General features: G+C 36.1%; 1 protein-coding gene across 7 annotated transcripts in view; it reads left to right on the forward strand.

Annotated features, from left to right (window-relative positions):
- The window catches only part of DIP2 (disco-interacting protein 2), a 146,793-nt gene that overhangs the window by 106,719 nt on the left and 15,434 nt on the right, over positions 1-24,640 (forward strand). For 5 of the 7 annotated variants that reach the window (XM_028179965.2, XM_028179955.2, XM_028179978.2 and 2 more), the window contains 6 exons: positions 1,477-1,710; positions 3,321-3,442; positions 9,580-9,880; positions 10,206-10,517; positions 13,642-13,834; positions 24,168-24,380. In XM_028179965.2, coding sequence (XP_028035766.1) covers positions 1,477-1,710; positions 3,321-3,442; positions 9,580-9,880; positions 10,206-10,517; positions 13,642-13,834; positions 24,168-24,380 — 1,375 coding nt within the window. The remainder of the gene's footprint in view (positions 1-1,476; positions 1,711-3,320; positions 3,443-9,579; positions 9,881-10,205; positions 10,518-13,641; positions 13,835-24,167; positions 24,381-24,640) is intronic. The other 2 variants (XM_028179971.2, XM_089727253.1) reach the window with 1 other exon arrangement.

Raw genomic sequence — 24,640 nt, forward strand, 5'->3', positions numbered from 1 at the left:
TCACCCTCCCCCTCGGGACGCCGGACTGGCGGTCGTCGGCGCCACGACCACCAGTCCTCTCGGTCGGCAGGCTATCCGAAGCCCGCCTAGATGGCGCCGGTTAGAATGGTCTACCCTCGGAATACCCCGCTGGGTCAGAACCAGCGTGGGTTGAGGATAGCCGGCCTTCCATCACCCGGACGCTCTTGCATAAAACGCGTGCAGAGCAGCTTGCACGTCATCTTCTTAGGTCCCCTTCGTCGGTCCCCAGGCCGACATGTGAGAGAGACCCGAAACACTTAGAGGGCCAGGGCTTGGGCGAAATCCGCCTCCCTGGCCCCCGCTCGACGGCGGCGGGCCTGCGCGTCTCGCACGCGCCCCGCCGCCTCCATCTGCGAGATGGTGCACTCGCAGAAGTCGAGCATCGCCTTCCACGACTCGTCGTCACCGAGCATTGATGCCACAACACCCGGCAACGACAAGTCGTTTCCTATTTTTGCGACAAGGACACGGCGCCACCCCTCCCATGCGGGGCAGGCGATGAGCGTGTGCTCCGCCGTGTCCAAGTCGCAACCGCAATGGTGGCACTCTGCCGTCAGCTCGGCTCCGATCCGGTGCAGGAACTCACCGAAGCAACCATGCCCAGTGAGCACCTGCGTGAGCTGGAAAGTGAGGCGTCCTCTGTCACGATTCACCCAATTCACAAGAACCGGGCGAATCGCCTCGACGGTCCTACGACCAGCCGAAGGATCGGCCAGCCGTCTGGACCATGACTCCAGCGAGTGACATAGGCTATAATCTTTTTTGAAATAAATTAGGGATCTCTACTAAAACTCCAATAACGTAACCCAAGGTGTAAAAAAAATACTTAAAATATTCTTTACATCGCGTGCCCTGTGAAAACTATTGATAATGGAATAAAATAATGTACTAAGACTTTGTAGAACACATTATTAATTTACAAAAAATGTCGCGATAGCATATGTGTAACTATTATAGTTATACCGCAATAAGTGTTCTTTTATTTTAAACTAGCGACCCGCCCTCGCTTCGCTTCGGAAACATTAAAACACACATGAAACCAAAAAAAATTAAATAAAAAAAATTAAAAAAAGTAGCCTATGTTCATCAGGGACAATGTCGGCTTCTAATGGAAAAATAATTTTTCAAATCGGTCCAGTAGTTTCGGAGCCTATTCGAAACAAACAAACAAACAAATCTTTCCTCTTTATAATATTATTAGTATTAGTATTAGTATTAGTATAGAAAATAAACCAACGTCAAATATCGTTGAAATTTTTGTTAAAGACCCGAGCGGAGCCGGAGCGGGCTGCTAGTGTTAAATAACACTGAAATAAATAAATTATCCCTAGTTTTTTATTGTGTATGGTTTAGACATAGTAATGTCTGAAAACGTTCTCGCTGTACTTAAATTGATTTTCATTAGTAATTTTAGATTCGTAGCGGGTAGTGAATACAAGAAATTGTTTAAAACAGCGTCTTCGTCGGACGAGGACTCATGCACCGGTGACGCCGAGCTCCCCCCACCACCAGAGCTTGGATCTCCTCCCGCGCGTCGCCCTATCCAACCGCACTCCCGTGCGCATCCGCACCCTCTCCCTCAGCTGCATCATCAGAGAGATCGGGACAGAGAACGGGAGCGAGAGAAGAAGCACCCTCCGAAAGAGAGAACAGAGCTTGATCTCTCAGAGTTCACGCATTTGCCAGCATGTGAGTAGGATATAAATAAATTCTACCATAAAATAAACTCAATAGCCCGATCCTGTAGACCGAATGGTAAACCGTCGACGTCGCCCAAAGCACGTTATTACGGATCCTCCCGATCCATTAACGGTGCTTTTAGGTACCACAAGCACCGGCCACTGTCCTCGTCGAACCCGCTCGTCGAAACCTTCGAATTAACACATAGACACAGCCCACTGAGTTTCTCGCCGGATCTTCTCAGTGGGTCGCGTGTCCAATCCGGTGTTAGATTCTACGAAGCACTGCTCTTGCTAGGGTCAGTGTTAGCAACACTCCGGCTTGAGCCCCGTGAGCTCACCTACATATATATTATGTTAGGGCGAAGCTGAAATAGCCTCTCAAGGCAATCAGCATAGATAAAAAAAAAACAAAAAAAAAACTATAGCACTACCAAACACAAAACGCGTTGTTTGATTCATTAAACTTATCGACATTGTGTCTACCAACGCTGTGTACACATTTACACTAAAGAAACTAATTTAAAGTTCTCGACTAGACATCGAACATCCCGTCGCTGAACTTCTCAGCAACTTCTCGAACATTTAAAGTTAAAGACAACAACATCAACTATTCATTGAATGTCGGAGTCTCTCTAGTTGAAATGTGAAGCTATTCAATTCGCGTTTGAAGAAAAGTATAAAATGTTTTTTATAGGTTTCCAATAACCAGATCGTATTGCTCAGCAACTATTAACATTTTTCGATTCACTCATCCTTATTTAATAGCGTTATATTCGATTGAATAACTACCGTATTTTTCGTGGCTAGCTTCTTGGAGTTTGATGAACCTAAAGATGATTACAGCTTTTTTAAATGTGCCTAAAAATCGTGTTTTTAACTTTACTCATTTCGTTTTGACATTTCATTATTCGTTCTGAGAACGCATTCGAGGTTTTAAAAGATCCATATGACACACGTACTGATGTTGTCATTAAAGCACACATTTACTTGAGGAGCCTCAGAGCACCTATGTCGTAACTAAAGCCATGATAAACTTCCCCGAGGCTAAGTTTAAGTGGAAGTACTAAGTTTGCTTGCTCCATTAGAGCGCCCCGTAGCAAACATCAAATTGCTTGCTCAATTAGCTTATATAATATTAGCTAGTATTCGTTTAGTAGTTAAATATAAGTTAAGACATAAACTTTTAAACTGAAACAAGCTAGTTTGTTCGAGTATTGACGAGATCGAAAAGTGAGTTCTTGGTTTTAATTAAAATGTTTCCATTTTTTTTCTAATTGTTTGAACATTTCGTTCATAGGAAATGGATAATCGATAAAAGGAGTCACAAAAAAACGAGAGGTATAATTATTAAAAAAAATACGGATAAAAAAAATTACATCACAATTAAGTCGTTTCAATTATTGATCAATTTAAAGCAGATTCTAAATTTCACAATTTATATTCTCCATCAAATAACAGATTCTGTAAGATGTAGCTTGCGTTGGTTTGAAAAAAAAAAAAACATTACGTAATTTTATTTAAACTCATTTCCTATCAAAGCTTCTGTTTTATACGGATGAAAAGGGCTCTAAGACAAACGTTGCACGGTTCCGCTTAACTCATTAAGAATGCGTACAGATGTCCAACCAGATGTTACCAATGCCACGGCGGCGTCGAGACGCGGTGGAGCCCTCGTTGCTGATCGGGTGCAGTGCTACGCGCAAGCTGAAGACACCGGCACCGGCACTGGGAGATGGAAGGTAATGTTTTTTATTGGTCTCTAAATATGTGGACGAACACATGAATAGGCATTGATTATAAAAAAAAAACGGTGCGCGTGCAATTTGGTGCACGTGCAACTTGGTGCACGTGAATGAAGTGAAACTTCTTTTTCGATTTGTAGTATTGTGGTTTTCTTCATTTTTCATCCTTAAATCAAATTGCTCTTGTAATAGGGAATGCTGAGTATAAGAGATGCCACAACATTTATATTATATATAATTTAAATTATAGATAGAAAAATAAATTTATATTTAAATACTTCATAAAAATATTGGACGGCACTCGTTGCTAACGCTCGCGCTGGCCTGTAACAGGCTATACGCGCATACTTCGAGTGCCACGCATTCACTCTTGCTCTCTCTTTCTATTCCATGGTAGCGTTAAACGTTTAACGCAACTTTGTTGGAAGTCGCATTAGAAGTTTCACTTCAAAAACATAAATAACCTATTTAAATATTGGCTGCCGTTATTTTTTGATAATAAAAAATGTGATCGTTTTTTAAGGTGCTGAGAATGGCACAATAAGCGGAGGTTTTTCCTCAAAAAAATCTAACCTGCGACATCGTAATCCTTCATTCTTTTCTCAGTATCGCCCTTTCATTTCATAAATAATTTTTATTTTTTCTACAACCTACATAAATAAAATAAGTGTTAAAAATGTTCTATATAGTCATTAATACCTTCACGCTTTGATTGTGATTGAAAAGTGTTTTGGGGTTATCAATAAGATCATAAAAAAAGTGACACTTAAGTCGTATGCCGAGAATATAAAAATATAGGCTAAAGCAATTGTTTCAATAAAGTTCATGAAGATGACATTTGAGGACAAACAAAAGTCAAACCTATTTGATTAAAAATATTGGTAAATAAAGCTTATTTTTGATTGGTTTTCTGTAAGCAAGTAGCCTATTCCTCGAAATAGTTATTCAATCAATAATAATAATAAAAAAGTCAAGGCCAATTGTGTTGAATTGTAACCGTAGCGAATGACCACACTCGTATGTATAACTCGTATAAGAGCGCTCGAATCAAAACATGTCATCGCATTGCATTAGAAATAAACGAGGTCATTATATCTAGTCTTACCTAGGAGTACCTAGTAGTACCTAGGGGTACCTGGTAGTACCTAGTGGTACGTAGTAGTACCTAGTGGTACCTAGTAGTACCTAGTAATACCTAGTAGTACCTAGTAGTACCTAGTAGTACCTAGTAGTACCTAGTAGTACCTAGTAGTACCTAGTAGTACCTAGTAGTACCTAGTAGTACCTAGTAGTACCTAGTAGTACCTAGTAGTACCTAGTAGTACCTAGTAGTACCTAGTAGTACCTATTAGTATCTACTAGTATCTACTAGTGCCTAGTAGTACCTAGTACCCGTGCGGTATCACATCAAGCCCATCAATTAGCATCACCAGTAGAATATACATAATGAAATTGGAAGTTTTCTAATGTACTAATAACTACCCGATGTTATTGCCTCGACGTGGAAGTCGTTCGTGAACGCACTTTGGGTAATCTTAGAAATACCGTTACCTGTCCACCACAACCTTCGTGATCAAAAGTGAAACTTGAAAGTGGACTTAACCCATTTGAGTTGAAAAATACTTATTCCGAAACTACATATTTTTTATGTTGAAGAACACGTTCAACGTTAATATTTTTATTTCTAGTAGGCATGTCATCTAGTATTGAACAGTTAGTACGGCTTAAAAGAAAAATTTTTTTAGAATGAAAATTTCTTTATGTACCTTTTACCCTTGAAATAAGACCAAGTCTTTATAGTTTATAATTGTAAACTTTAACGGGATTCTGATTCGATAATTTCATACTTTTACATCACAATCTGTTGTTGAAGAGACATACTGAATATTAATTGTAATTGTTTTTTAAAGTAATCCAAACAATTGTGTATTCGTTGTGTCCCCTGGCTTGGTGCAGTCTATGAGTGACGGCAATGTTGCGTGAACTATATTAAAAGTGAGACCTTACAACTCATGTCTCAAAGTAGCTTGCGGCATTTACGTTGTAGATGTCTATTTGCTCTGGTAACCAGTTAACACCAGTTAGGCCGTGAGCTCGTCCACCCATCTTAGCAATAAAACATAATATTAATAATAATAGCCGTATTTACTATACTTTATAATGAAGTAAAGAATTAATTAGCAAAAACAAAATGGTGTCGTTTGAAGTTGAATACTAGGAATTATGAATAAACTTGTAAATTATTTTAAACTAGCGACCCGCCCTCGCTTCGCTTCGGAAACATTAAAACACACATGAAAGCAAAAAAATAAAAAATTTTTTTTTTTTAAAAAGTAGCCTATGTTCATTAGGGACAATGTCGGCTTCTATTGGAAAAATAATTTTTCAAATCGGTCCAGTTGTTTCGGAGCCTATTCGAAACAAACAAACAAACAAACAAATCTTTCCTCTTTATAATATTAGTATAGACAACCTGCTAAATTATGACAAACTTCGATTCCATCGATGAATTAACTGTCAAATTATTATTTTTGTGTCTATGTTTGGTTGCCCTAAATCAACTCTGACGTCACTGTCGAGTAGACAGTCCCACATAAAGCTTGTTTACTCATTCCAAAATAAAAATACTTTTTTAAATATTTTCTATAAATAAACAATACAAATCCCACTATCCATAAACCATTGGCAATTATCGTTAAAAAAAACTCAGTAATATAAAATGTATTTACTATTTCTGTATTAAAATGATGAATTTGATCAAATATCATTTTAGAATTAAAATCTTCATAACTTTTTTAAATCACCGAGACGATTCGGTTAATTGAAATAGAATGAGACGTCTTGTTGTTATTATATTGTTCGTATGTAACTTAGTTCTGGCATCATGATGATTGGACTAAATATTTAAAAGCAGGACACTCGTCATTTTATTTCTGAGTCACTAATTGAGTAGTGCTTGAACGAGCTTGTCTCGGGCGCGGTTTGTTAGAGACGCTTTGTTTGTAATTAATGTTTTACTGGTCCTGATAGAAGTTTAACGTCAGTGCCATTGATCTTGTTGTGATGATAAAATAACTAACTTCCTTCGTCACGATAAACTTGTTCTAAGTAAGTTGGCCTAAAGGATTTATCGATTCTATGTATAAAGACTTTAACTCCTATTTATTTTCTGTCTTCTTGGAATCGTTATCAAAGTAGACTATTTTTGTATTATCCATATTTAATCGAAATACTTATGTAGTGGCTTATACAAATAGATACTGAGGAGATTATTATCATTTATATCGTAATCAAGTCGGACTTTAGCAGATGTTTGAGCTTTATAATTATTGCTTTGAATAAAAGATTATTTCTCATTAGCCTGTTAAAACGAAACGAAATTGACTAATGCATATAATTAAGATATAGTATTTGCCCGTGTGTATGAAGTTCACTGATTGCCTTCTTTTGAGTGGTGGAATAGAAATGTGAAGTAGAATTGCGAAGAGGACAGGAACCGGTCATCGTCCTCGTCGAATCCGTCGCTTGCGACGAAGGGCTCGACAAGTAAATTAACAGAGACAGCCCACTGAGTTTCTCGTTGGATGTTCTCAGTGGATCGTTTCCGATCCGACAGTAGATTCTGCGAAGCACGGCTCTTGCTAGGGTTCATGTTAACAACGTCGTCAGGTTTGAGCCCCGTGAGCTCACCTACTAGTTACGGTTACGCTGAAATAGCCTCTCAAGGCTATCAGCATAATAAGGAAAAAAGAAAGAAAAGGAAATGAGCCGGAGGCACTACACAGGCTATTATGTATTTGTATTGAACACGTATTTTTACCTTGACGTATTTAGTTTTACTATGATATCTAGAATTTATTTGCGGCCTTTGTAGTGTAGGTTTGAAGAATTTCCTAGCTCTTCCTACTCGATTCACCATTTGAAGAAATTGCTAATAAACCAATAAAGTTAAAGCGTATGAGAATTCAATGTAAATCTTTATGTTTATGTGTTTTCCTGTTGTTAATTGAATAAAAATGTTCACTGGACTTGGCTTAATAAGAAATAGGCATTTTCCTGAAATATAAATATTTATAACACGACAACAATAATATTGTAGCGCAATATTGTATCGTTATTTCTGAATGCTCAGTGCGTGAACACAATTCAATCATGTCGTTCAGATATAAAATAATTAATCCGTTTTTGTTACGAACGGACGAAGTGAATTCAGTTTTTTAATCGGAATATATGATTGCAAATTGTTTTGTTGTGCAGTGTTGTGCGGAATAAACGTTACGGTTAAATATGATATATTGCTATGTGTACATTATAAAATGTTTTTGGGTAATCCTTCAATAAAAGGTAGCGTCCTAATTATATGAAATAAATATTTTACGTACATAAAAGTAATCGGAAGTCATTTTCGCTTAATGTTTTAGTTACCCTCACGACATTTTCTTTTTGTGTCAATTTATAAATTATTCATTGATTTATATTTAATGCTATCTAAAGTTATCTAAGAGGATTTTTGTTGTTGTTGTGAACTCTTTTATGCACACCTATGGAAACATATACCATTCAATTCGAAATATAGTAGACGTGACTCGTGAAATCTCTGAAAAGAGATAAGGAAAATAACTTCGAAATTATTAATTTTCCTGTTTAAATAAATCCAAGATTACAGATTACAACATAATTATTTTAATAATCATATTTCTTACTTTGTTACGTGTCGTTTCGAAGTGTGGTTTGTTCTTATTGATATATAAAATTGCTACTACATGCTTGCTGAAAACATGTTACGTTCACGAATGACTTCAACGGAAACGGTGGAATTAAATCGGATAAGCAAAATTTGTAAATTTGCTTGCCCATGTTTATGTGTGTGCGTGTGTGAGTGTGTGGTGATATGGACGGCCTGCATGCAATCGATACACGAGCTTCGCCTAGGTCAGTGGTCGGCAACCCGCGCCTCTTTGACTCCTCGGCTACGGGTCTTATGTGGTGGTCGTGGGGTTGGCGACCACCAATTTGGCGTATCGCGTACGGTGGCGAGAGAGGGATGCAGTATGGTCTTACCCCCGCTCGGATCAATTGAGTTTTGTTACATCCGAGGCTCTGACCAGGATTATTAAGCGAACGGGGGAGTATTAGTTGGCTTAATTAATCCATGGCCCGCCTACCTAACGCTTACGCGGAAGTCCTTCGAATTCCTTCTGCCAAAAAAAAGAGAGGGGTATCGCTATCCTGCTTATTTTGACCTCAATCAAAACAAGTGCCTTTAGTTAGAAAAGTGAGACAGCTGTTGTGCAATAACTTCAACTTAATTTCTCAATGCGGGCGATGACTTTCACCAATAGACATAGGTCAATCAAAAGTTCCAATATTTCTGCATAATATTTATCAAGATAGCATGTAGATAACGTCTATGTTATTTTATCGATGCGTATTACTCAAAGAAAGGCTCATCTCAAATTATTATTTTAGTCTTGGCTTATGTACCTACGCAATGAGACTCATTAATTAGGAGTAGCGTTGGGTCGTTGGGTTAGAGTGCAACGTTTCGTTATAAATGACCTTGGATAATACTCACTCTCAAAGCCCCAGGTGACTGTGACCTAGCAGGGCGGAGCTTGAAAAGGGCAGATCTCACGTAATCTTGGTATTGATTGATGAGAGTAATACTTACTGAAATACGCTCGACGACAACAATACGTATTCTTTTGTTGTGTTTTTACACATTCACATTAAATAAAAATTTCAATTGTTTTTGGTTCAATACTTGAACTAAAAACGCTCAGATTACTCGCGGCACCAAAAGCGTTTTTTACAATAAATACTCATGTTGTGTTTTATTGCTTAGATGGGTGGACGAGGTCACAGCCCACCTGATGTTAAGTGGTTACTGGAGCCCATAGACATCTACAACGTAAATGCGCCACACACCTTGAGACATAGTTCTAAGGTCTCATTATAGTTACAGCGGCTGCCCCACCCTTCAAATCGAAACGCATTACAGCTTCACGGCAGAAATAGGCGGGGCGGTGGTACCTACCCGTGCGGACTCACAAGAGGTCCTACCACCAATAAATATTCACTAGGCTTCAAAAGATTAATCTTAAGATTTATTTCAAAATGTTCTTTTCCGGTAGGTATCCGCTAAGATTCAGCAACTTCTTAACACGCTGAAGCGACCAAAACGTCGACCCCTACCGGAGTTTTATGAGGACGACGACATCGAACTCGAGCTGGCGGCTAACCCTAAAGATCCCAACGCTCCGAAGCCCGAAGGAGGCACCATGACACCGGCAGTTGGTGAACAACTAGTGGTACCGGCTGGCTTGCCTAGGAACCTGGAGGCGGCTCTCCAGAGATATGGCACTGCTTCGTTTAAGGCCAACATGGCAACTGTGCTCGATCCGAATGGGAAGCTCAGTAATTCCCTTACATATGGTGAGTTTTTTATTTATAATTTGACGCTTCAAAGGCAAACGTGACTAAGCGACAATAACTGCTTTGTAAATAAATGATAGGCAACAACCATATTCGATGCGAAAAAAATATATATTTCTAGGTCTATTAAAATCATTTCAATCCTACAGCTAGATTCGTTAAAATAAATTTTGTTTTCAGGTATTTTAATTTTAATTTAGTCTACTGTAAAGTTCACGCATTGTCGCTTAGTCACGTTTGTCTTTCAAGCGTTGATATATAATCTATAGCAACACAAAATATCTTAAATAAATATTTTAATTTTAAATTATTTATATTCTAACAGGAAAGCTCTTAAGCCGCTCATTGAAAATTGCTCACGCATTGCTCAACAAAACATTTACATCCAAGGCCAGCAGCGGTGGGCCCATGAGCGGAGACAACTCCATAAAGCTTGGGGATCGAGTTGCTCTGGTGTACCCAAACAACGATCCGATTAACTTCATATGCGCGTTCTACGGATGCCTACAAGCTGGAATAGTTCCCGTTCCGATTGAAGTTCCACTCACTCGTCGCGACGCCGGCCTTCAGCAAGTCGGCTTTCTGCTCGGCTCTTGTGGAATACAATATGCGCTCACTTCAGATGCGTGTCTTAAAGGTGAGAGAGAAATGAATTTATGGTACCTAAGATATTTATAAACTTATTATATTATATTTGCTATGCGTAAATTTCTAAATTTTAAACGAATTGATACAAATTTACTTCATTTGTATTATAGGGTTTTTTTATTTATAATATCACATTTCCAGTTATTTGAAATGAAACAGAAAAGAAATTAGTTTCATATCTGTGGGGAAACTAAATCTAAATTCAGTTTGAGATAAAACGTACGCGTGAAAGATCCAACGCAGGAAAATATTTCATCAAAGTACTCCTTATGAAGACAACCCTCTCGAAATGAGAAATTAATTTTCTTTGTAGAAATATACGTTATACGAGCCATGCGGAAAATCCTTTTGTGATGATTTAAAATTAATTTACCGATTATGAAGCACAATATCGTTTCATTCAACAAACATAGAATTTGATAAAGCTTTTTTTGTTTATTCTCCACATGATGCCTTTCTTCTTAAATTACAGCCGCAGTTTGTTTGTATCGTTGTAATATGTAAAATATTTAGTATTCAGAGCTATTTTACATTAATAATTTATTTATTTTTTGACTCTTGAGCATTACACATAAAATAATTAAAAAAAACGATCTTTGTTGAAAACGTGTCGTACAAAAATAGAACGTATTCAATTTGTTCGTTTTATTTGTATATTCAGGGTTCATGTTAATTTCACCCCTTGCACAGATAACTGGAGATGTCCACAGAGCTCTTAAACAAAAGAATGGACGTCAAGAAAGGAATATGAATAGGCTCGATGTCAACTACACGTATTAATAATGAAAGTGCATTGCATTGTACCTTTGTCAGCCGTTTATTTGTTATAATTAATACTGACTTAAATACTGGTTATATTTGCGATTGAAATACCTGCAGTTGATGCGTGTCCTATTTGTATTTGTTACGTTCACAGCATTTGCGAATTCTGGGATTCGATTTAGACGCGATTTTTGTGAATCTTATAACACTTTTACTGGTGGTAGGACCTCTTGTGAGTCCGGGCGGGTGGATACCACCGCCTTGCCTATTTCTGCCGTGAACCAGTAATGCGTTTCGGTTTGAAGGGTGGGGCAGCCGTTGTAACTATACTGAGACCTTAGAACTTATATCTCAAGGTGGGTGGCGCATTTACGTTGTAGATGTATATGGGCTCCAGTAACCACTTAACATCAGATGGGCTGTGAGCACGTCCAACCATCTAAGCAAAAAAAAACATGCTGGTTTTTCTGTCTCGATTTCTTTCTTAACCGGAGTAACGTTGCATTTTTTTTTGTGAGTTTCAAGAATCGCAATGTGTGACGTGCCTTGGCGCTGCGTTTCTCGAATGCGAATTTCGAAAACAAGCCTCTCGATCTTTGCTGATATTGCGAATATAGGTACCTACCTGTTCAGCGGTGTAATTTATTTTCCTTGTTTGTACTCTCTTAAAGTTATGCGATCGTAAGTGAAGCTTCACTTACGGTAAGAGAACACTGCAAACTGCGCATTGCGTTTCGTACTAACTCAATTTATTACTGACCCAAAGCAATATGTTTGGGACAAGCCTGCGCTTTATATACATACATTGCGATTTTTGGAGAGGCATATCTGCGTTCGTTTAATACATGAATAATATCTAAAATAATTATAGAGGTTGTGGAATTTGGACACCCATATTAAATTTTATTTAACAGGATTTAATTTAGTACACACTAAAGTCGTTCTTGTTTATAATTATTGAAATCCTACCACGCTTTGTCGTGATGTTCGCAATAGCTAAAGTATATCCATTTTCGAAACTACGCTAGTACAACCTCAATTTCATGTGCTTTTATTACCATATTATTATTCCATAAAATACTATAGAGATCTACTATCGTTTCATTCCATACGTATGTATCGGGTATATGAAATAGAAACATCATCATTATAATAATCATACAACCAAAAATACATAAGAAAACAGAAAAATCTGTTATTTGTTTGTCAGCTGCGATTTGAAATTCAATTCAATTCAATTAAACAGGAACAACACTTGAAAAGATACAATAAAAAGAAACGATGTCTAATTTTTTTGTTTATCACTACCGCCAATATTGTGTGGCCCCTACTTACATAAGCTTCATACGACTAGGAATCATTTGCGTCCCGAATAAATTACCTTCAGGCTTTGTTTATATCTATATATTATTAATACGTGAAGCAAAAACCCTTTTTACGAAAATTGCGCGGACGGAGGAGTATGAAATATTCCACACTTATAGAGAATATAGAAAACATTACACACACTACATACCATGTATTTGACGCACACACGCATGCATACTATTGATTGACAAACTTTTGTTCTTGACGTCTGTTGTCAAATTGAGAATAGATTAAATATAAGAGATAGATAGATAGATAGATAGATTAAATATTGTTTGTCTTTGTTAATATTTTTTATAGTGTAGTCTTGGCGAAATTTGTGATTATAGAAGTATAAAATACAATCATAATAGTGTACAAACTTACAATTCCAATTAATTATAGTCGAATTTCGACTACTGCGGAACCTCTAGTTGTATTAAATTAGATCCTGTAAATATCAAATTATGTTGCTTCAAATATCTAAGTCTCGCAACACATTCCATTACCTCGACGAAGCTCGATCCGTTTAATTTTTGGAACGAAGTTCCTTATGGGACGATGCGGAGGGGTACGCTAACTGGGAAAAAACGTCCGTAACGTAAGATTTTTATTAGTAATGCACACAGCGTACGACGTAACTTTGTAATAACGTACAAAAAATAACATTTTTTTATCATTCATTGACCACGATCTCAGAGCGTTCGTTTGCGCAATGCACTAACTCTTATCCAAACAACCGTGAATGAAGTGTACCACAATAAGTTCGCACGTTACCGAATGACCTTGGGTTGTTGCGAAACCCCAATTTTTTTTTCATTATACCTCGAGAATAGAACTTAAAATTAATATTTTTATAATAAGGAACTTCGTTCCTATCCGGTGTCCCTCGACACCACGCATCTTTTTTTTTTTTCAAGAGTTTAGAGTTTAGATAAACTTTAGATAGTCGAACAACAATTTTCTGCCTCTGCGATTGGTTCACGAATCGAATGTTCGTTCAGGCCTACCAAAGACCTCATCCGGTGACGTGGTCTCATTTCGCGGTTGGCCGTCCCTACATTGGGTGTCGACCGAGAAACTGCCGCGTCCGCCGCGCGACTGGATCCCGCCTCCTCGTCCGGCTGATGAATGTCCAGCGCACATCGAACACACCTCCGCCGCTGACGGATCCGCAATGGGAGTTATCGTTACCAGGTCAGTAATCTGTGCTCTTTTATAAAACTGGTATGTACTTATCGTGTGTCGGCAAAGACAATATGTACAAGTATACCAAAGTGTGTGATTTTAATAAATAATAGTTTTAAAAAAAACTAAGAAAAGAAAATAAATTTTAATAAATTTGAATTAAAAATAGTGTAGGAAAAATGATTTTATTGTAAAAAAAAGCGTGGGGTGCTTGTCAGGATATTATCAAAATAACCCTTCTACTCATATCTGTTCATAAAATATTTATAACTACTGATACCATACACCCCTATTACACTATTTTTAATTCAAATTCATTATAATTTATTTTCTATTTTTTAGTTGGATTTTCTATAAAAGCGTACTTTGTTCGTTTTTTTAAACTAATATTTTTTAGTTGAATTTCATTATTTTTTTTGTATAATACAATAAAATATAGTACAATAAAACCGTTGAGTATGATTAAATATACGATAGCTGAGGGAAACCTTTGCTGAGCAAAGAGACGGATCATGCGTATAAAAAAATAAAAAGAATATTAAGAATCGATTTAATTTTTCTTGATAATTTGTTAAACAGTGATTTGTTCCTAAAATTTCAAATGAGTTTGAAATATAAAGCAAAGGGTTTCGCTATGAAATGTATCGAGATTCTCGTTTTGAAACTGATCCGATTTCCTTAGTAACCGCTACAAAATAATCGTTATTTTATCAGACACGTACAAACACGCGTTGTATTGTAAATTCTACATTTACCACTAAACTTTTGCAATGTCGTTTAGATAGCTAGCATTCTTGTCTCCGGGTATTATTATATTAAATTCCAAAGCCAAGAAACGATCGCTAATTTTATTATAAACCTTTATGTAAACGTTGTAAGGAATATTTTACATTGATCTGATAGTGTTCAATGAGATTTTATCATAATATAATATTATTTCTAGTTTGTTCTTAGTCTGAAATGCAATGGGTTGTATTTGTGCATATATATTATGGCGAAACGTAAGAAGTATTTGTGCGCTCGATTATACTTTGTACAGACCGACTAACACTTGATTGGACCTATAACAATAAAATTATTATTCCGAAGCTATCCATAGCTATTCTGACTATGCTCGTGTTGAGTATATACATATATGTATATAGTCAGTTGGAGTGCCTAGGTCCTTGAACGGACGCGAGCCGAACAAATAAAAGGCACTAAACAGTACTCGCAGGGCTAGAACGCATGCGAACGCGACCGGTCTTAAGCGAATGTTTGAGCTTTTGATTTGATGTTGTCCGTTTAAATTACCCAGTTACAGAGTAATGGTACAACTATCACCAGATATATAAGACTAGCTTTTGCCCGCGACTTCGAACACGTGGAATAGTTTGGCATAACGCTTAATTTTACCCGCCTCTTCATTTACGTAGAATGATAATCTTTATAAAAACACCTTCAAAAATAATGCTTTATTTTAGAACAAATTTGATTAGCATAAAAATGTTATAGAGAGCCAATCTTAACATAATATAGACAATAGCTTTTTTTTTAGATCTTTTAAAGGGAAACAATTCTCTCATACATTATTTTAGCGAAACTTTAACCGTTTTCGCAGCGTACGCAATGGAAGCTCGCAAAAGGTTAAAAATACCTGATTTTGAAACATTCTTTATTGGTGATCCGTAGTCTTAGCGTGATGTTATATAGCCTTCCTCAATAAGTGGGCTATCTAACACTGAAAGAATTTTTCAAATCCGGCCAGTAGTTCCTGAGATTAGCGCGTTCAAACAAACAAACTCTTCAGCTTTATAATATTAGTATTGATGTAATCAAATTCGACGGAACGTAACGTTCTTATTGAACTGGAAAATGCTAATTCGATAGCTAAGTCATTACATTAAATTTTCTCTGAAATTAATTAACCAGCTATTTTTATTTTTAACAACCATCTAGTAAAACTTTTAACGTTGTTTAAATTATCCGATGCACCGGCCTTCACTCATTTTAAACAAGGTGTAAACAAAATACATTTTAAACACACCGGCATGTGTAGTTCAAAAATGTTTTTTTTTTGTACAACGTAAAGTCACCTTGAGTTTCCTTGGGTTCGCCGTCGTGTCCCGCCTAAGCTGGTAAGTCTTCTTGGCCACAAGTGACCCCTCCAATGTAAAACAATTCCTTGAGCCGAATCTTTTTTTTTATTGCTTGGATGGTTGGACGAGCTCACAGCCCACCTGGTGTTAAGTGGTTACTAGAGCCCATAGACATCTACAAAGTAAATGCGTCACCCACCTTGAGATATAAGTTCTAAGGTCTCACTATAGTCACAACGGCTGCCCCACCCTTCAAACCGAAACGCATTACTGCTTCACGACAGAAATAGGCAGGGCGGTGGACCTACCCGCGCGGACTCACAAGAGGTCCTACCACCAGTAAAATCTACATTACTACTGAGAGGACACCTCCTCTGTCATAAAATAAATATGGAAAGTATAATTAAATATGAACGAACAACATTTTTTTAACAGCTTTTCGTTGTAATATAAAGTTTTAAGAGAGCGCGTTTCACAAACGTTTATCGCAACTAACTATGCTTACGTTTCGCGCGCGCTCAGAATGTAAAGATTTTGGCCGTTTTCCAATTACAGCACAAGAGCGCATTATGCGGCATAATGCTCAACTAAGCTTCAGCATAATTCGGCATTGTGCGTCACTGAGTCGCATTATGCTCTGTAATCGGAAAACTACCGGGTAGTAGTAAAACGGCCTTTTTTTTATGGGCGTGTCGATTTTTAAAGCGTAGGCATTACGATTAAACTCCTGTTTCGAGATGATTCGTTTCGGCTAATCGCTTTCGGCTTAGTTTCGTTGATTATTATACGGAATATTTTGTAGAATTTTTATTACGCTTCGTTTAAATGAATATCGATGCGGTTTTTATATCGCGATTGTTTTATTCTGAAGGGATTCCGTTTCTGGTTCAGTAACAACACCCTGTCAACATCCATCATGCAGTTTATTACTCTTTGTACATCGGGAATAGCCTGACTGATGGGGTTTTCTTTTCGTTTATTATTGTATTGTAAAATTCAGTTATCAGGCGAGTGATTTTCTTGGTTTGATTCTGTTTAATAATAGGATTTTAATGGAAATCACATTGTTTACATAATGCTTTTAACCCTTCAAGTTCACTTTATATTAATCTTAAGTTTTTCTTTAGTTTTCACGTGTCGTTGAGACAATTACAAAGTTTACTTAAACCGTATCGCGTATTTAATTCTTTCGAAGTGTTAAGTTACGGGTATGACAATTTTTTTTCGCAACGTACGCTTTATATTTGAATTTATTATCTGCATCCATTAGTACATAATTTTACATTTGGATCCTTTGTGTAAATGACGAGCGCCAAACAAATCGTCAATTATTGAACGTGTTACTGATGGCAGGACCTCTTGTGAGTCCGCGCGGGTAGGTACCACTGCCCCGCCCGTTGCTGCCGTGAAGCAGTAATTTGTTTCGGCTTGAAGAGTGGGGCAGCCGTTGTAACTATACTTGAGACCTTAGAACTTATATCTCAAGGTGGGTGGCGCATTTATGTTGTAGGTGTCTATGGGCTCCAGTAACCACTTAACACCAGGTGAGCTGTGAGCTCGTCCCACAGCCATCTAATATCCAAGCAATATTAAAAAAAAGATCTAATTTCGTTTGCCTGTCTAGTAAGTACGTGAAAATAATGCATATTTATTATTACTATAAACATTAAATCGAATTAAGCAATATATACAGAGGTATCCTATCCGGGATATCGCAATTGATTGCATAGAAAAGTTACAAACTAATACATCAAACCAAACAATAAAACTAAAATACCCAAGTTAATGAATTAAGGTTTCTAGAAAGAAATTAAATTGTATTTAATGTTGCGTTAGGATAAAAAATCGCTGGTACAAAAAAGGGCTCGTACATGAGCTATACCATAATATTTAATAATTCATTTAATACTATTAAATTCCGGTCGCGGTCCGCTGTGACTATCTTTATTTGTAATAATTTGTTCTAACTACTCGCGCGACATCTATCGTGATTTGGTCGTACTATAATAGAATCATTGTTTACATTGACATCAACAACTGTATAGAGCTTGCTCATAATCGAATGAATTGTTTAAGAACACATAAAGAACCAACATATACACACACGCACAGACACTCGCGCACACACATATTGACCAGCATAAAAATTATTTGGCTTAAGTGACATTTTTACTGTAATAGAGAGCCATTTAAAGATTAAAATTTTGAGAAAATATCATTAAAAAAAACTTTTTCAGCTATTTGAATGTGGTTTGAAGTTCAATTAAAAACTTCGAATTATTGATACTAATACCAAATAAAACGGACCTTAATCTATATATATAAAAATGAATTGCTGTTCGTTAGTCTCGTTAAAACTCGAGAACGGCTGGACCGATTTGTCTAATTTTGGTCTAGAATTATTCGTGGAAGTCCAGAGAAGGTTTAAAAAGTAGATAAATTTGAAAATGCTCGAAATTAAATAAAAATAACAATTTTGTTTTTCCTTTGATTCGTCCCCCGTCGGACGGATTCCTTTTGTTTGTTTTAAATTTATTTTATACAAAAGTTTAGGTCCTTTATTTATCGATTGAGGCATTACGAAGTCTGCCGGATCAGCTAGTTACAAATATAAATGTCGCTTATTTACCGAAATGTCGTTTAAACCAAATAACCCATCACCCCTCGATACATATAAGGATAAATTTATAATTAAACTAGCTGACCCGGCAAACGTTGTGTTGCCTTAAATAAGATTTCTAGGGAAATTCCACTGTAGAAAAAAAACCCATTTAACCATTTAATACCTCATTATAAACAAAAAAAATATCCAAAAAATTTAAATAAAAAATAAATGTTTGGGGTGGACAACCTTTTTCACTTAGGGGTATGAAAAATAGATAGTAGCCGATTCTCAGACCTACTGAACATACTATTGATACACAAATAAAACCAAAAAGACATGGCTGAAAAATTTATAGTATTGTATAGCTCTCAAATATATTAAGTGTATAATCTATGATGTATAGTGAGTAAGTAAGACAGGAGACCGGCTTCGTCCTCATCCCTACTACGTGATGTTTGCTGGATGAGTGGTGACACCTGGCAGGGATAGCTGATCGATTGATAGTTGATCAGTAGTCGACCGGCGAGGGCGGGAGATCAAATTCAATTTAAAAAAAACATAACTAAAGGAACTTGAAATTATAAACTCTGAATAAGAATTTATCGTACTAAAATTATAATATTTGATTGCCATCTTGCAACCTTATTGCGGATATGTGCATAGAATAAAAAAAATATTAATCGGGATGGAAAAATAGGGGTTGATTGTATAAGAGTGAAAATTGAGAGTAATAAGATTTTTTTTTATTTTAAGTCATGAAAAAACAAAATTAACATCTTGCCAAAAAAATTAAAGTTTATAATTAACAAATAAAAAATAGGGGTTGATCATAGAGGGATGAAAATTTGAGAGTAACATCAGATTTTTTAATTTAATTCATGACAAAATAAAAATGAAAATCTTGCCAAAAAAATTAAAGTTTTTAATTAGCAAATAAAAAATAAGGGTTGATCGTAGAAGGGTGAAAATTGAGGATTGTATGTATTTTTGTATGCTGTATCATAAAAAAATAGAAATTAAAAATTTTGTCTAAAATATAAATAAAAAAATTTAGGGGTGGACTACCCCTAACATTTAGGGGGATGAAAAATAGATGTTGGCCAATTCTCATAGATACCGGATAAGCACAAAAAATGTCATCAAAATCGGTCAAGTCGTTTCGGAGGAGTATGGCAACGAAAACTGTGACACGAGAATTTTATATATTAGATAAACCAACACAATTATCACTAATACCTTGTAGTTTGAAAGTTATCTTTCACGTACTGTATACGGATGTTTCAACAAATCAGCGTGTAGACAAACTTCCAACCTAACGATATGATATTTTAATTCGTCCGTTCGTAATTAAGTAAAATAGCTCGTATGCGGAACGAAAGTTGTCTGCGGAGTTCGCGGACGGTGTAAAACGAAATTATTCAGCTAGTTTAGTTTGAATTAAGCTGAGCTTCTGTTGTTTTATCCTAGATGTTCTTCACTACATAGTATAAAACAAAGTCGCTTTCTCTGTCCCTATATCTGTCCCTATGTATGCTTAAATCTTTAAAACTACGCAACGGATTTTGATGCGGTTTTTTTTAATAGATAAAGTGATTGAAGAGGAAGTTGTATATGTATAATAACATCCATTAAATAGTGGAGAAATTAATAATAAATTACAGATTCCGAAGCGAAGCGAGGGCGGGTCGCTAGTTTTTAAAAAATTACTAGTGGTCCCCCAGTAGTCGAAATTCGACTATAGTCAACTGAAATTATAAGTTTGAATTATTATAGTTCTATTATCAAAATCTATTTATTATGCCTTTAAAATCACAGATTTCGCCAAGGCTACACTATAGACGAATAATATTAAAGACAAACAATATTAATCTCAATTTGACAACAAACTTGAACAATAAACTAAAGAGTATACATATGTGTGCGTCAAATACATTGTAATGTGTGTATTGTTTTTCTTATAGGTTTAATGTACTATTTAAGCATAATTAAAAAAAAAATGCATTCTGATCTCCTTCTCTATATTCTCTATAAGTGTGGAGAATTTCATACTCCTCAGAACACGCATTTTTTGTAAAAAGGGGTACAAAGTTTTTTCTTCACGTATTATAATAATACAAGTATAACCATAGAGTTCCCAAGACTACACTATAGACAAATAATATTAAAGACAAACAATATGAATCTATTCTCAATTTGAACATAGACTTTAAACATTATCAAAAGTTTGACAATAAACAATGAGTATATAATAATATGTATGTCTTAGTGTTTTGTCAAATACATGGTAGTGTGTGTAATGTTTTTGTTTATTGATTTAATGTGTATTTTTATGAATAATTTAAAAAAATATTAGCATTCTGCACTTCCTGCCCATATTTTTACGGTAGTTAGCATAATATGCTAATGTAGACGAATAACACGTAGGTACGTTAGTCTTCCGTGACCACGAAAAATGTACACACTACTCATACATACACTTTTTTTTTTATTGTTTTTTTGTTGATGCTGATAGTCTTGAGAGGCTATTTCAGCTTCGCCCTAACATATATAGGTGAGCTCACGGGGCTCAAACAGAAGTGTTGCTAAGACTGGCCCTAGCAAGGGCAAGTGCTTCGCAGAATCTACCACCGGATCGGAATGCGACCCACTGAGAAGATCCGGCGAGAAATTCTTTGTCTATGGGTTAATTCGCTTGTCGAACCCTTCGTCGGGTTCGACGAGGGCAGTGGCCGGTGCTTGTGGTACCTAAAAGCAACATTAATGGATCGGGAAGATCCGTAATGACGTATTTTGGGTGAATATTAACAACAAAGGAATAATACACTATACATGAGTAGGGAATTAATAAAAGCAAGTTGAAACCGTAAAAGTAGTTTTAATAATGTGGTTATTTGAAATACGAATCGCGACAACTACTATCCATTCGGCATTGGGCAGGCCACATAGCGAGAAGGTGGGACGGTCGATGAGGCAGTAAGATCCTCGAGTGGAGATCACGTACTGGAAAGCGCAGTATGGGACGGCTACCTACTTGGTGTACCGACGGCCGATCGCTTTGGATGCAGGTTGCAACGGACCCGCCGTATTGGACATCAATTGGAGAGGCCAATGTTCAACAGGTCAACAATAGACAGATGTGATGATGATATTGATTTCATAAACTATTTTTATGTTAAATTTACATAACTTCACCACTATATTAAATTCAATCGATTATTCAACCACGCAATGAGCTATAAAACTCATCTTGATCAAACTCATAAAAATCGAATTTCAATCGATTGTCTTGTTTTAATCAGCAAATTTCTCACTCATACTAATTCAACGGTGTGAAGTTACTAAATAATGTGCATGGTCAACAGATAAACTAATAACTCAACTCCATAGAGACACTCGATTTTAATCTCGCCTCCAAAGAGACGCCGCTTAGCAGTTAGCTAAAAGAGGCTTTGCGATACTCAGTATTCTCAACTATGCACTATTAAGTTATTGGTTTCGGTTGAAATAAAAACAATTTTATTGTCATTTAAAAAAAAAACTATACCCTGTTTTATCGCCATGATATTCTTCAAATATGATTTTGTTAATAGGTTTTTGTAAAATACGTTTAAATTTTTTCAGTGTAACAAATCTTACGAATGATAGTGATTGTGTAATCCAATAAAATTCGACGCCCTACCATCAGTAATTGCTGAACAGTAATACCTCTAGTGCTTGAGACATAATTAATATATTGAACTAGCCTACCTAGCCTATAAATGCTGAACAAATTTTTAATGACTTTTTGTGCCATAGAATAAAAATACTTAGTTAAACTAAGTTAAACTAATAAATATAATATAAAATAATAATAAATAAAGAGATTTCCTATTATTTAACTTTATCTTAGTTAAGTTGTTATTCTTGTTGTCATTTTAAAGAATCGCTGTTTGAACAGTCCTCGATTTAACTAAAATGAAATAAAAAAAATCCAACCAGTACATTTAGAAAAGCAGAATAATAGTATTATTAATTTACGTTTAGAATACTAAAGTAATCAGGCTGTTAATAATACGGTCTTAACCACGAACGAGAAACATTGTTTAATTATCGGTATAACATTATTCGATTTTCAACTCATTTCGTTGAAGTAAGAAAATTTGAATAAAGAAATAAGTACACGAAAAACAAGGCGAAAAGCGTGACTAAGCTACTCGAAAATGTACGTTTAAATACTGACCTATTTTATTTCAAATTAGCTGACCCGGCAGACTTCGTAGTGCCTCAATCGATAAATAAAAGACCTAAAAAAACTTAAAACAAACAAAAGGAATCCATCCGACGGGGGACACGTCAAAGGAAAAACAAAATTGTTATTTTTATTTAATTCTGAGCATTTTCATATTTATTTACCTTTTAAACCTTCTCTGGACCTCCACAAATAATTCAAGACCAAAATTAGCCAAATCGGTCCAGCCGTTCTCGAGTTTTAGCGAGACTAACGAACAGCAATTCATTTTTATATAGATAAACTCATTAATAAATTCATTTTTATATAGATAAATATAGGTATAGATAAACCGCGCAACGAAAGTTCGTTTCGGTAATATTATTAGAATTTAGAAGTGGAGTTAACTCCGACATGCGGCTTAATGTAGTTCTGGTCAAGGGGTTCGTGTGTTGCGGTTAACCAAACGGCAGGTGGTTTGTCATAGCGCCATGTGTGTACCGATAATTATTAACGAATGCTATAACGGTGTATATATTAAATGCGGCGACGAGTTTTGTATTATATAAATCAAATAAATTATTATTTTCGTTACTACAAAATCTGTTGTAAAATTGTTTGCAACACGCGTTCTTATAGATGACATCTTCATGCATTCCTTTAGTGTTTTGGTCTTTTGTCAATTTTACAACGAAAGTCGATTTATTCATTGGAGGGTATATTGAACTCTATTGTAATTCAGTTCTCGGTTTCATAAAGTTTTTTGAACTGAAATCTACTTTGGCATCGTTGTGATTCGAAAGTTGACGAAACGAAAAAGCGACAGTAAAAAGAGACAGACTCATAAATTCATAAGATTTAACTGAAGGGAGAAAATGAGATAGGAAGCATTATACAGTGTTTTTTTAAATTCTTGGCTCTCTACTTCGTACCTAATATTCGTATTTAATACATTCTGAATAAATCTATGTAATTAATATATCCGAATAAAATATAAAATAATTATCAAACTTTGCATCACTATGATCATTACTAAAACCTACAATTATTCTCTTGTCGAAATTTTACATTCGTCTCGTTATCTTAAAGCGAAAATTTTTGAAGGTTTCACTTCTACCACGTGTGGATTGCACACATGTTTTTTTTTCAGTAGCTAAATTAATATTTAGCAACTTAGCTAAACTTGCTTAGCTTACTTAGCTAAACTTACTTAGCTTACTTAGCTAAATTAATATTTAGCTACTTAGCTAAACTTACTTAGCTACTTAGCTAAACTTACTTAGCTTACTTAGCTAAATTAATATTCAATTCATAATATTCAATTAATATCAAATTCATATTTAGCTACTGAAAAAAAAACATGTCTTACAACTGTTGACATAAAATCGTATATTTCAGTACGATTATTCTTTCTAATATGTTGTTGTACTTATAACTTTAATGACGGGGCAGGGCTTCAATGCTGGCGCACTGTCGGATGCTCTCGGTGGCCTGCAACTACACAGAGGGTGAGCACATGGTGTGCGTGCTAGACTTCAAGCGCGAGACCGGTCTGTGGCACGCCGTCCTCGCGAGCGTCCTAAACGGGATGCACGTCATCTTCATACCCTATGCTCTGATGAAGGTCAGCCCCGCTTCGTGGATGCACATGATCACCAAGCACAGGTGAGTTTTTTTTTTATTGCTTAGAAGGGTAGACGAGCTCACGGCCGCCTACCTGATTTTAATTGGTTACCAAAGCCCATAGACATCTACAACGTAAATGTAGCCACCTCCCTTGAGATACGAGTTCTAAGGTATCAGTATAGTTACAACGGCTGCCCCACAATTCAAACCGAAACGCATTACTGCTTCACGGCAGAAACAGGCAAGGTGGTGGTACCTACCCGTGCGGACTCAAAAGAGGTCCTACCACCGGCTATTGT

Source organism: Bombyx mandarina, chromosome 01 (assembly GCF_030267445.1).
Source record: "Bombyx mandarina strain Sakado chromosome 01, ASM3026744v2".
NCBI lineage: Eukaryota > Metazoa > Arthropoda > Insecta > Lepidoptera > Bombycidae > Bombyx > Bombyx mandarina.